The sequence below is a fragment of the Pristis pectinata genome, chromosome 22, assembly GCF_009764475.1.
Source record: "Pristis pectinata isolate sPriPec2 chromosome 22, sPriPec2.1.pri, whole genome shotgun sequence".
Taxonomy (NCBI): domain Eukaryota; kingdom Metazoa; phylum Chordata; class Chondrichthyes; order Rhinopristiformes; family Pristidae; genus Pristis; species Pristis pectinata.
In genome coordinates, this window is record NC_067426.1 from 33,427,211 (window position 1) to 33,440,445 (window position 13,235).

The following is a 13,235-nucleotide window of genomic DNA, read 5'->3' on the forward strand; positions in this document are numbered from 1 at the left end:
GTAAACCCAAAGGTTCTTGAAGGTGTCAGCAGATGTAGATAATGTGGCTAAGAAGGCATATAGGATACTGGCCATCGTTAGTCAGTGCACTGAAGACAAGAGCAGGGGGGTTATGCTCCAACTTTACAAAACCTTGGTTAGACCTCAGGTGGAGTACTGTGCACAGTTCTGGCCACCACCCCGTAGGAAGGAAGTGACGGCGCTGGAGAGGGTGCAGAGGAGATTCACCAGGACGGTGCCTGGGACGGAGCAGTTCAGTTATGAGGAGAGACTGGAGAGGCTGGGTCTGTTCTCCCTGGAGTGGAGGGGACATGACTGAGGGATATAAAGTTATTTGGGGCACAGAGGGGGGAGATTGCAGGAAACCTTTCCCCTTATCAGAGGTGAATAAAACTAGAGGACGTAGATTTAGAGTAAGGGGGAAGGGATTTAGTGGGGATCAGAGGGGGACCTTTTTCAGCCAGAGAGCGGTCAGTACCTGGAACGCACTGCCTGAGGGAGTGGTGGAAGCAGAGTTACTGACAGCATTTAAGGAGTGTTTAGATGAGCAGTTGAATTGCCCGGGCATAGAAGGCTGTGGACCAAGTGTAGGACATGGGATTAATATGGAATGGTGCCCGCTGGTTGGCATGGATGGGCCGAATGGCCTGTTTCTATGCTGTACACTATGACTCTAATATGAGTGTGAGCTCCCCCATTTCTGATCCATTTCAAAGCCATATTTAGCTTTTCAGATCGATTGGCTTATTAGCTTCTGGGCTTGACTGGAAATGCAGCTTTTGAATTGCTGGTTAAGACAGAGGCAGCTCGGAATGTGGAGCCGACATTCCCACAGCAGGAAACTCGTTATACATCCGGAGCTCTACACGGTCTCCGGGAACTCCTGTGCATTTATTACCTAATGTTTCCCAACAGAAACGTTCTGCCTGCCAGTGATGGGCACTGGACGGGTTACAGAGGGATCGGCCTCACTCAGCTCTCAGCTGCCCACAGTCCCGGGCCACTCACTGATTGTGAGGGGGACCCCTGTGCAGCTCCCCCTCTCCTGCACCCTCTGTCTGGGCCAACATCTGCCTGTGGCTGCTTCTCCCTGACTGGAAGATCACTGAGGACATAAGAGCAACAAGGGTCGGGGGGGGGGGGGGTGGGGGTAGGGGGAGGGTTAACATCCAAATCAGCAGTGACTGAGGAGTGGGTGGGTCTTGAGCTGTGGGCGGAACCTGAGGGGTGGGCAGGTCCTGAGGTGGGCAAGGGCAGAGAGACAGGCCCACAGGATGGGCAGGAACCATGGGGGGAATCCAATTGGATTTGGTCTCTTACAACCCAGCACAGGCTGCACTACCTTGGGTGACCCCCCCCTCCCCTCCAGATCAAGGTCAAAGGTGATCTGCACCCTAAGTAACTTTACCGCTGGGCCCCACCAGAGGTGGCAGTGTCCTTAGCAATGGTGAAAGTTATCCCACTCTCAACTCAGTTCTGAAAGGTAGAAAGGTTGATCAGATCAAATTAATAACTGCGTGTATAACCAGTTCAACTTTCACACTTATCGCATGTCCCTTACCAGAATAAAGAGCCCGGAATTGGCCATAGCCTGATGAGTGGGGATGGTGGAAAACACTGAGAGGACAAGACAGCTGAAGACGAGGAGGAATCTGTTGGAGACACAGAGGAGACAATCAGTGAAGTGGCGATGGTGAACACAAGAGTTGTTGATCACATTTCTAACTGTGGCAGTGTGCACATCACCGACCGCAGCACATAAAGCTGCAGCTGCTGGAAATTTGAGATAAAAACCGAAAATGCTGGAAACACTCAGCAGGTCAGGCAGTGTCTGTGGGAGGGGAAACAGTTAACATTACAGGACTTAGTTCTCCTTCCACAGACGCTGCCTGACCTGCTGAGTACAGTCAGAGAGTAATACAGCACGGAAACAGGCCCTTCGGCCCAACTCATCCATGCTGGCCAAGATGCCCGTCTAAGAATATATCAATTTCTTTGTACCTAATTAATACTGAAGAGCATTATTCATAAGCAATAGCGCACGGTGAGCAAGAGCAGATGGGAACCAATGATGGATAATTGGTTCCCATCTACTGTTGGATAACGCCCGGATAATTGGTTGATACCAGAAAATGGCCAGCAGGCAGGTGTGCAGAAGGGTTATATTTTCCCCCACCAATCCTGGGCCCACAAGCCCAAAACATCGGTGAACTCTGGACAGAAAAATACTTAACGGAGTTTGGCCAGGCAAGACTACAATTAGCTGAGTGTCTTGTATAAAATGTTCCTGGAGTATAATTACCATGGATCGTCCAATATATAATAGCCTTGGAATAAAATTACAAGTGATTATTTGCTTTAACATACGGGGCTAGAAGACATTTACTGGTGATTAATGAGGGAAGGCTCAGCACCTAAGTACAGCTTTGCGGTAACTGTACGTAAGACACTGAGCAAAAGTAAAACAACCCGTGATAAATGTCCAACAGACTCAGGGCAAGAACACAAGATTTAAAGTGGCAACAGACTGCAAACTGAGAGACAGAAAGAGATTGGGCTTTATCTGGGGATTTTGCAAACTTTTTATGTAGAATTAACGATATCTTTAATTTCTCCTGTTATCCATGGTTGGACCACTTTTCTGGTGGTGTTTATGTGCCTTGGAGGAAGGTTCATTTAGAATCACGGAATGGTGACAGGGTTGAAGGAGCCCATTTGACCCATTCTAATGAGAGGTTACACACACAGAGTGCTGGAGGGACTCAGCAGGTCAGGCAGCATCTATGGAGGGAAATAAACAGCCGACGTTTCGGGCCGAGACCCTTCATCAGGACTGGAAAGGAAGAGGGCAGAAGCCAGAATAAGAAGGTGGGGGCAGGGGGAGGAGCACACGCTGGCAGGGGATAGGTTACCACTCTGGTAGAGTGAAAGGAAATGCTGGGTATTGTTTTAAAATGGTGAGTCTTTGGGAAATGTTAATATTCAAAGGGACCTGAGTATCCTTCTGCACAATTCACTGAAAGCAACCATGCAGGTGCAGCAGGTAATTAAGTGGAGCCTGGAACCATATAGGGGAGATTGGGTGCGCAGATGGGAACATTAGGGGGAGGGGTCCCAGTGGGACGAGAGTGTGGGTGATGGACAGAGGAGGGGAGAGAAGGGGAAAGAAGCAGTGTGATGGGGGGGTGGGGGGTGGGGGTGGGGGGTGGGGGGAGCTGCGGTGGGTGCAGGAGGAACTGGGTAGATCAGGAGAGAGAATATAATCGACTGACGGGTGGTTTACCATAGGGACTGGCGCTGGGAGCCTCGCTTTTATATACGTTAGTGATTTGGTGGAGGTGTGATTGGTAAGTTTGCAGATGACTTGAAAATTGGTGGTGTTGATAGTGAGGGAGGATTGTCTTCGGCTGTAGGATGATGTTCATCAGCTGGTCAATCGGGCAGAGCGATGGCAGATAGAATTTAATCCTGATAGGTACAAGGTGATGCACTTTGGGAGGACGGCACGGTAGTGCAGCGGTTAGCGTAACGCTATTACAGCGCCAGCGACCCGGGTTCAATTCCCGCCGCTGTCTGTAAGGAGTTTGTACATTCTCCCTGTGTGTCTGCGTGGGTTTCCTCCGGGTGCTCCGGTTTCCTCCCACATTCCAAAGATGTACGGGTTGGGATTTGTGGGCGTGCTACGTTGGCGCCGGAAGCGTGGCGACACTTGCGGGCTGTCCCCAGAACACTCGACGCAAGAGATGCATTTCACTGTGTGTTTCGGTGTACATGTGACTAATAAAGATATCTGATCTTAATAAGGGTTGGACTTAAACAATGAATGGTAGGATGCTAGAACTATTGAGGAACACAGCGACATCGGTGCATAAGTCCAAGGACCCTTGAAGGTGGCAGCACTCGCTTTGGTGGTGACAAAGGCATATAGGATACTTGCTTTCATCAGTTGGGCAGAGAATATGAGGACTTGGAGGTCATTTTACAACTGGTTAGGTCCCAGCTGGAGTACTGTGTGCAGTTCTGGCCCCCACGCTATCGGAAGGATGGAACTGCACTGGAGATGGTGCAGATTCACCAGGATTTTCCTGGGATAGTGTTTCAGTTGGAAGGAAAGTTTGGGTAGGTTTGTTTTTCCTTGGAACAGAGGTGGCTGAAGGTGTCTGAGGGAGATATATAGAATTATCATAGACTGCGTAAATAACTAACATTAGAGGGTATAGGTTTAGGGTAACAATGTTTTGAGGGGATCTAAAGAATACTTTTTTACACTCAGAGGGTGACTAGAATCTGGAACACACTGCCTGAGGGAATGATGCAGTCAGAGATTCTCATAACGTTTAATAAGTATCTATATGAGCACTAAATCACCAAGGTGTCTGGGATTAGTACAGATAGTTACTTGATGGCTGACATGAACATGACGGGCTGAAGGGCCTGCTTCTCTGCAATAAGACTCTAAAAACAGAATAAGCTGGAAACACACACCAGGTCAGGCAGCATCTGTGGAGAGAGAAACAGAGTTAATGTTTGAGGTCAAAGACCCTTCAGCACACCTGGAAAAAAATGAGAAAACAAGTTAGTTTCAAGTTGTAGTGAGGGTGGGGAGGAATCGATAGGAAAAAGGGAATTTCAGTGAAAGGGTGAGGTCAGGGTTGCTGTGGAGATAAGTTGTTAATGGGACAGTAGGAGAGTGACAACAACTGTGATGTGTTGCAAATAGCTGATCATGGTGTGCTAACGGACAGAGGAAAAATGGGCCAATGTCACAGAGTGATGACTGACAGCAGACGTGGCCAGCTCTGGTATAGAGATAGAGAACTCCACATATAGTCTGGAAGGCTGCAACATGGCCAGGTGGAAGATGAGGTGATGTTCTCAATGTTAGGTTGGGCCTCGTTATCACAGTACGAGAAGCCACAGACAGAAAGGTCAGAATGGGAGTTGGATAGGGAATTAAAGAGGCGGGCAGCAGGAACACACACTGACCACAGGTGCTCTCCAAAGCAATCACCCAATCTGCCCAGAGGTGTCTCGGGCTCGCTCTTTGAGTGGGCTTTTATGTTAAGGATATATTATTGTTCTCTATTTGTAATCACATCAGTGACTGTCCTGAGCAGTGGGAACAATCATCAGAACCTCTCACTGGGCACAGAACCTCACTGGGGTAAAACCCTATCAAATTAGTCAGACAGGATGTCCCACCAACAAAGCTGAATATCCCTGATCAATCCATGCCTTTCCACGTGTAGATTAATCCTGACGCTCAGAATTTTTTCCAATAACATCCCTGTCACTGATGTTACACCCACCTGTCTATGATTACCTGGCTTATCCCTACTGGCCTTCGTGAATACAGGTACTACACATGCTGTCCTCCAGTCACCTGCTACATCTCCTGTGGTCAGTGAAGATTTAAAAATCTCTGACAGGGCCCAATCAATCTCCTTCCTTCCCTCCCACAGCAGTCTGGGATACATCTCATCAGGTCCTGGGCATTTATCCATCATTATGCCTGCTGAGACACCCAATACCTCCTCCCTTTAATGTTTAAACATTCTAGAGTATCCTCGTCCATCTCCCTAAAATTTCAGCTACAATCTTTCTCCTTAGCAAATACAGATGAAAATTATCTCAGACCTCACCATGCCCTCTGGTTCCGTACACTAATGGGCCCCACTATTTTCCCTTGTTATCCTCTTGCTCTGAAGGGTCTTGTCAATTTTCGGCATTCTACATTTGTTTCCTTTATTTCTTTATCCAGCCCTCAATATTCCCTGACATCCAGGGTTCTCTAGACTTTCCTTCCTTACCTTTCACCCTTATGGGAACACATTGGCCCTGAACTCTCACTGTCTTACATCTAAGTGACTCCCATGTGTCCCACTGTTTGCTGCTCCCAGTCTACTTTTGCCAGATCCTGCCTTAAAAAACTGAAATCAGCCTTCCCCCATTTCAGGACCCCAATTTATTCCTTTCCATAACTACCTTGAAAGTTACCAAATTATGCTCACTCTCCTCAGAATGTTCACCCTCAAACATGTTAACCACTTGCCCAGCTTCATTCTCTAAGATTGTCCAGTACTGACCCTTCTCTGGTAGGACTGACTATGTACAGGCTCAAAATTCTTTCCTGGATGCACTTTAAAAATCCTACCCATTCTAGGTCTTTCACACTAAGGCGATCCCAGTTAATACAGGAGGAGTTGAAATCTGCTACAGCTATAACCCTTTTGCTCTTCCCATGTGGCTCCATCTGAAGAGCTTCCATGTAATCTGCCCCTATTACTGCAGTGATGGACCCCTCAATCAATATTCCAGTGCTCCCTCCTCTTTTAGTTCCTTCTCTATCACACCCGGAATGTTGAGTTGCCAGCCCTGTCCTTTAAACCAAGTCTCTTGTGATTACAACAATCTGCTGAGGAACACTCTGCGTTCATCTGCCTTACCAGTCATGCTCCTTGCATTAAAATAGATGCCATTTTGCCTTCCAATCCTCCTATGTACCTTTACATTCCCATGTCTGCTCTGCCTACTGAACTGACTGACTGAATACATCTACTCCCCTACCAAATTAGTTTAAACCCTCCCCAATAACATTAGCAAAGCTCTCTGCAGGGACGTTGGACCTGTTTGGAGTCTGAGTGGTTAAGGCGATGGACTATAAATCCATTGGAGTCTCCCTGCGCAGGTTCAAATCCTGCCAACTACGCATCAACTTTATGGGCAGGCACAGTGGTGTAGCAGTTAGTGTGATACTATTACAGCGTCAGCGACCTGGGTTCAATTCCAGCTGCTGTCTGTAAGGAGTTTGTACGTTCTCCCCGTGTCTGCGTGGGTTTCCTCCGGGTGCTCCGGTTTCCTCCCACATTCCAAAGACGTACGGGTTAGGAAGTTGAGGGCATGCTACGTTGGCGCTGGAAAGGTGGTGACCCTTGCGGGCTGCCCCCAGAACACTCTGCGCAAAATATGTATTTCACTGTGTGTTTCGATGTACATGTGACTAATAAAGATATCTTGTCTTATCCTGCTTAGCTTGTACAGATCCTACCCTCCCCAGAAATGATCCCATTGATCCACACACCTAAAGCCCTCCCTACTACACCATGCCTTTGGCCACACATTTATCTGAGCCATCCTCCTATTCCTGTACTCACCAGCACATGATACTGGAAGCAATCCATAGATTATGACCTCAGAGGTGCTGCTCTTTAATCTGTGACCCAGCACTATAAGTTCATATTGCAGGACCTCTTTCCCTTTTGTACCCATGTCACTGGTACCAAAGTGGACCATGACCTCTGGCTATTCACTGTCCCATTTATGAATGTCCTGCAGCCGCTCTGAGGCATCCCTGACCCAGGCACCAGGGAGGCAGCACACCATTTGAGGATCTCATTTGAGAACACAGAAACATTTGTCTGCTTCCCTTACAATCAAATCCGGTATCACCGGATCTCTCGGAGTCCTTCAACCCATCCCACCATCCCAGCCATCCTGTGATCCTGTGCAGCAGAGAAACAGCATTGGTGGCACAACTTGGCTGTGGCTGCTTTCCCTTGAAAGACCAATCCCCCCCCAACCCCCCAATAGTGTCCAACATGGGGTATCTGTTTGACAGGGGGATGGCCACAGGAGAGGTACAGAAGCCTGAAGTCCCACACCTCCAGGTCAAAGAACAGCTACTCCCCTTCAACCATTTGGTTTTTTGAACCCTTGAACCAACTGGTATAACCCTTTTATGTTCTAATCGTGTTCTTTCTTGTAAAATTTGTGTATAATTTATGTTTAATTTATGTTTTTCTTATAAATGCTGCTTATCTGATGCTCTGTGCCTGTGATGCTGTTGCAAGTAAGTTTTTCATTGCACCTGTCCATACATACTAGTGTATATGACAGTAAACTCAGCTTTGACTTTCCTGCACTACCTGCCTGAATCTACCGGTCCACCTGGTGGTCACCCAATGCTTTTCTGCCTCCACAGAGAATAACTGTGGGGTGACCGGCTCACTAAAATTGCGACCCACAATGTCCTCAGCATTGCAGACGTTCCAGAGTGAATCCATTTACAACTCCAGCTGTGCAACACTGTGAGTCAGGAACTGCACCTGGATACACATCCTGCAAACTTGGTCACCAGGGACATTAGAAGTCTCCCTGCGTTGCCACATAGTACAGAAGGATCTTACCAAGGAGCCAAGTTGTGCTGCTATGGACACCCCTTCAGTTACCATTTTATTCTGGACTACAGGAGTAACTAACTACACTGTAAGAACCAGCCACATTCTGAAGTCTGTGCCTTTACTTCCCTTGAGAGTAATAAAGTAGCAAAGAAAGTGGGCAATGCCCATCTGATGCTATTCACCAGCCACCCTGGTCATTGATGCCCCCTCACTCACTGAGGCCACCACACTCAGGATCCAGTGTGGGTTCTCTGCCTCCCTTTATTCCACTCAAACAGCGAGAGTCGTCATAGAGTCGACAGTCGGCTGAATGAATGAACTTGAGTTGAAAAGATCACAATTACACTTACAGAGGGAGGTCCTTACTCAAGGGTGGGCACAATGAACACAGTGAGTGATGGGGGGAACACAGTGAGTGACGGGGGGAACACAGTGACTGATAGGGAAACACAGTGAGGGATGGGGAACACATTGAGTGATGGGGAGCATAGTGAGTGACAGGGGAACACAGTGAGTGATGGGGGAACATGTGAACACAGTTCAAGGTAGTGGGATACCAGCAACAGAGTACCCAGGGCTGAGAAATCCATGCCCAGAAAGTGGGGGGGGGGGGGGGGGGGGAGGGGAGAGAGTGTGAGAGAGAGAGAGAGAGTGAGAGAGAGCGAGAGAGAGAGAGAGAATGCACGCGCGCGCACGCCCAGGCCTGTCCCATTAAGCCAGAACCACATTTGCAACAAATCACACAGCCATAATAGTTGAACCTGATCCCACCTGCCACATGATTTCCCCCCTCTCGCCCTCTCCCACCTTTGCTGGTACTTGCACTAACTGGCTTCTCTCTTTCTCATGTCTGCAGGTGGGTCCCTCATCTGAACTGTTAATTGTGGTTGAAGCAGCTACAATAGCTATGTTTAAGAGTATTTAGACAGACACATGAACAGGCAGGGAATGGAGGGACGTGGACCAGGTGCAGGCAGATGGGATTAGTTAGACTGGCATCATGGTCGGCACAGACATGGTGGGCCGAAGGGCCTGTTCCTGTGCTGTACTCTTTGTTAACTGTTCCTCTTTCCACAGATGCTGTCTGACCTGCTGTGTTTTCCAGCAGTTTCCATTTTTTTATTTTTATATCATGTTGGCTCAGATTTTTGTAACCTACTCCTCTAAGTCCAGCCTGCCAAGCAGATCCCACAACCTTACCATAACCAACCCATTACGCAGATCAAGTCGCTTAATGTGTTGGTTACAGCCCCCATTACACTAGCACAGACACTCCCTTTGTTCTACAAATCCGTCCCCCACCTCCTCTCCTAACACACATGGCAACTGCCATTCATCACCGGCGTTTTGCTCACGGAACTACAGCACCTATGAAGCTGCTTACACGTGGAACCATATCCATGTACGTGGCCACCCTTGAAACTGTAAAACCCAAGGAATTGGAAATCCTTGACACCGTAATGGCCATAGACTGTAATACCCATAGACATGCCCTTGCTTGGAACTATAATACCCATAGACTATAATGCCCATGGTTTTACTCACTGTTAAAAACGGTTCTACCAGTAGAATTAGATGCCTGCAGAACTGGGGCATAGACATAGCTGTTAAACTCATGGAACTTGTCATTAATGGAACACCCATGTGACAGTAATACCCATGCAAGTAGTCACTAGACCTCCAGACCTTTGCAAGTGTAATAACCAGGCAACACGTCCCGGTGGAAGTGGTCACCCACAGAGTAGTGATACCCATGGATATGCAACATCTAATACCCATGGCCATGGTCACTTGTGGAATATGCCACAACAGACTATAATATCCACAGAACTATAATACCACAGAACTCTAATTTCATGGAAACAAATAAACCTGAAACATAAACTCTCAGCAAGTCAGGCAGCATCTGTGGAATGAGAAACACAGTTACAGTTTCGGGTTGAAGACCCTTCAACCTGAAATCTGATGGAACTGACCAGAGGTGGAATTAGCCATCAGAGGAATGGACTTCCATCTACTCCAGTCCCACCCTGGAACTATCATACCAGGGAAACCAGCCCCATAGCCACACGATCAGAACAGGAACAAAGACGAGTCTTGAGTTCCTGGATTCTCAATTGTCCATTAAAATCAACATAGTTGGTAACACGTAATGATCGACCTCAGCTTGTACAGTCCATCTACACATGGCTTCACCGGCGCCAATACTTCCATTTTCCAGTTGCTCTGGTGGGAAAGGGGTTGGGAAATAGCATCACAGAAAAAGAAGGAAGTCCTACATTTCTTTCGTGCTTTCCATTTCATTCCAAGAACTCCGAATTGCTTTAGAGCCACTGAAGGACTTTTCAGGCACCACTCTTGCTGTGCTGTTGCCTGTCTGTGCACAGCAAGCTCCCACAAATAGCAACGCAATGACGAACAGATAGTCTTATTTAGTGAGGAATGAATATTGGCCAGGAAACCGTGGATAAGTCCTCCGCCCCTCTGTTTCATAGTGCTGCAGGATCTTTTACAACCACCTGAGAGAACACCTCATCTAAGCACCAGCGCCTTCACTAAGGCCACAGGGGAGACTCAGACTTGAATGTTTCAGCTCAAATCGGGGGAATGAGTCTTAACCCCCAGCATCTGACTCAATCAAGAGAGTTAGTTGGTACTAAACATCTCGGAGGGTTGCAGGCTACATAGCTTCAAGCACTGCACTCGACTGTGGAGGAGAAAAGCAGTAAATTACTATGAAATAGATTCTAAATCATTTAAAAAGCTCCTTAAATAACCCAAGTACTTGAAATCATTATTTCCATAAAATAAATCACTCACTGATTTAAGAAAAATGAACGTTATAAGCCTTATTTCACTCTGTTGTCAGGTCGGTCAAACAGCAAGGTGCTGTAAAATCGCTCCAGTTCACTTTGATTGCCGTTGACAAGGAAAAGGCAATATTTTAGTTAGAAAACCACAGGGCAGCCAAGTTCTAACAGCACATGGAAAAAATAGCATATAACAGCTAAACCAGAAACTGACAGTGAGTGCAGCCCTAAAAACCTCCGGTAAATCGGAGAATTGGTTTATTATTGTCACGTGTACCAAGGTACAGTGAAAAACTTTGTTTTGCATGCTATCCTTACAGATCATTTCATCACAACAGTGCATTGAGGTAGTACAAGGGAAAACAATAACAGAATGCAGAATAAAGTGTCACAGCTACAGAGAAAGTGCAGTGCAGGCAGACAGTAAGGTGCAAGTCCACAATGAGGTAGATTGTGAGATCAAGAGTCCATCTTATCGTACTAGGGAATCGTTCAATAGTCTTATACCAGCGGGATAGAAGCTGTCCTTGAGCCTGGTGGTACTTGCTTTCAGGCTTTTGTATCTTCTGCCCAATGGTTGAGGGGAGAAGAGAGAATGGCCGGGGTGGGAGGGGTCTTTGATCATGTTGGCTGCTTTACAGAGGCAGCGAGGTGTAGAGAGTCCATGGAGGGGAGGCTGGTTTCCGTGATGTGGGAATAAAAGAATCTATGAGATAAAAGAGGATGTAGGGCAGGGAGAGCAAAGGAGTTCATCATTTTCTACTCCCCAGAAGGAAGTGGTAGAGTAGGAGATAGTGTGATACTTGTTGGTTCAACAATATAAATCAGGAAATTGGTGCAGCAGAGAGCCTTTGGAACTTGGGACAAATGACTAAGGGGGCTTTGCAGTGTGTTGATAGAACCATTCAGTATTAGCCCACTTCTGCCACTTCCTAGGCTTTGGAACAGGAAGAGTTCCCTTTGAGTCTGTTCTGTCACTCAGTGAATTAAGACTGATCTGTGATCTAACTCCATAGACCCGTCATTTCTCCATATGCTTTAACGCCTTTGGTTGACAAAACACATCACTTCACACTTATCAAGACAAAATTCCCTCGGCCGTTGCTCTGCTCGGCTGATCAATCTCTTTCTGTATCCTGGGATTACCGTCCTCACCATCAACAGCTCCACCGACTGCTGTGCTATTTACACTCTCGCTAATCATACCTCCGCATTTACATCTCAGTCACTGATGTATATAACAAACAGTGAGGGTCCCAGTCCTGACCCTAATGATGTTTAGCACAGATAACCATGAGGCAGTACAAATTGGTAGAGAGATGGAGGAGGTCATTTAGCATTTGGAAGGCATGAGGTCTGGGTGAGGTAGAGGAGCCAAGGCATCTCGGAGTACAAGTACACCGATCACTGAAAATTGTGGCACAGGTTTGCAAGACCACAAAAACAATTTTATTTTTCACAGGACAGAATGGAAAAGGAGGGAGGTTATGTTAAACCTGTATCAAACTTCGTTAGGACTGTGCTTAAGTCTGTTTACACTGCTGGTCACCATCATCAAAGGATAAGAGGTACTGGAGAAGGTCGGAGAGGATTCACGTGGATGTTACTGGAAATGTGAGGGTCTACATTGCGGGGAAGAACGAACAGACCGGCTGACTTCCCTCTTGAGAAAAGGAGGCTGAGGGGAGGCATTATGGCCTTTAAAATTACAACGTGTTTGAATAAAGAGGATACGGGGACGAAGGTTCCGTCCATGGGGAAAGCATAACCAGAGGTCATCAATACAAGAGAGTCACTGAGAAATCCAATGGGAATTCAGAAGGAATTTCTTTGCTCAAAGAGCAGAGAGAGTTTGGTACTCAGCACAGGGAGTGTCAGAGGAAAATAGTATAGATGCTAAGGGGAGGCTGGACAAGCATTTGAGTGAGGAGGACCACCCCGATGGATTTAGATGGGAAAGGCAGGGGGAGGCGCGTGTGGAACAGAAACAATGCCAGGGACTCAGGGCCGAATGTTCCGTCTCCGTGCTGTCATCCAGTGTCCTGTACTGTTGTTCCTTCAGTCATTTAAATTACCCATCCGTTCTCTAACCATTCCCTTTGTTCGGGACCTCCAGCCCCCCATTTCCACGCTTCCCTGATTACTTAAATCCACTACATCTGCACCATTTCTCTGTTCTGATGAGAGGAGAGTGGTCAGAGGTCCCTCCGGTATCCAATGTGGTCACAACTGGTCCTCAGCCTCA

The 13,235-nt window shown here is 47.3% G+C and overlaps 1 protein-coding gene across 1 annotated transcript in view; it reads right to left on the reverse strand.

The window, feature by feature from the left end:
* LOC127581570 (potassium voltage-gated channel subfamily KQT member 4-like) overlaps positions 1-13,235 on the reverse strand; it is a 370,353-nt gene that overhangs the window by 137,392 nt on the left and 219,726 nt on the right. Inside the window, exon 2 of the mRNA XM_052036036.1 lies at positions 1,562-1,652. Within this exon, the coding sequence (XP_051891996.1) occupies positions 1,562-1,652 (91 nt within the window). The remainder of the gene's footprint in view (positions 1-1,561; positions 1,653-13,235) is intronic.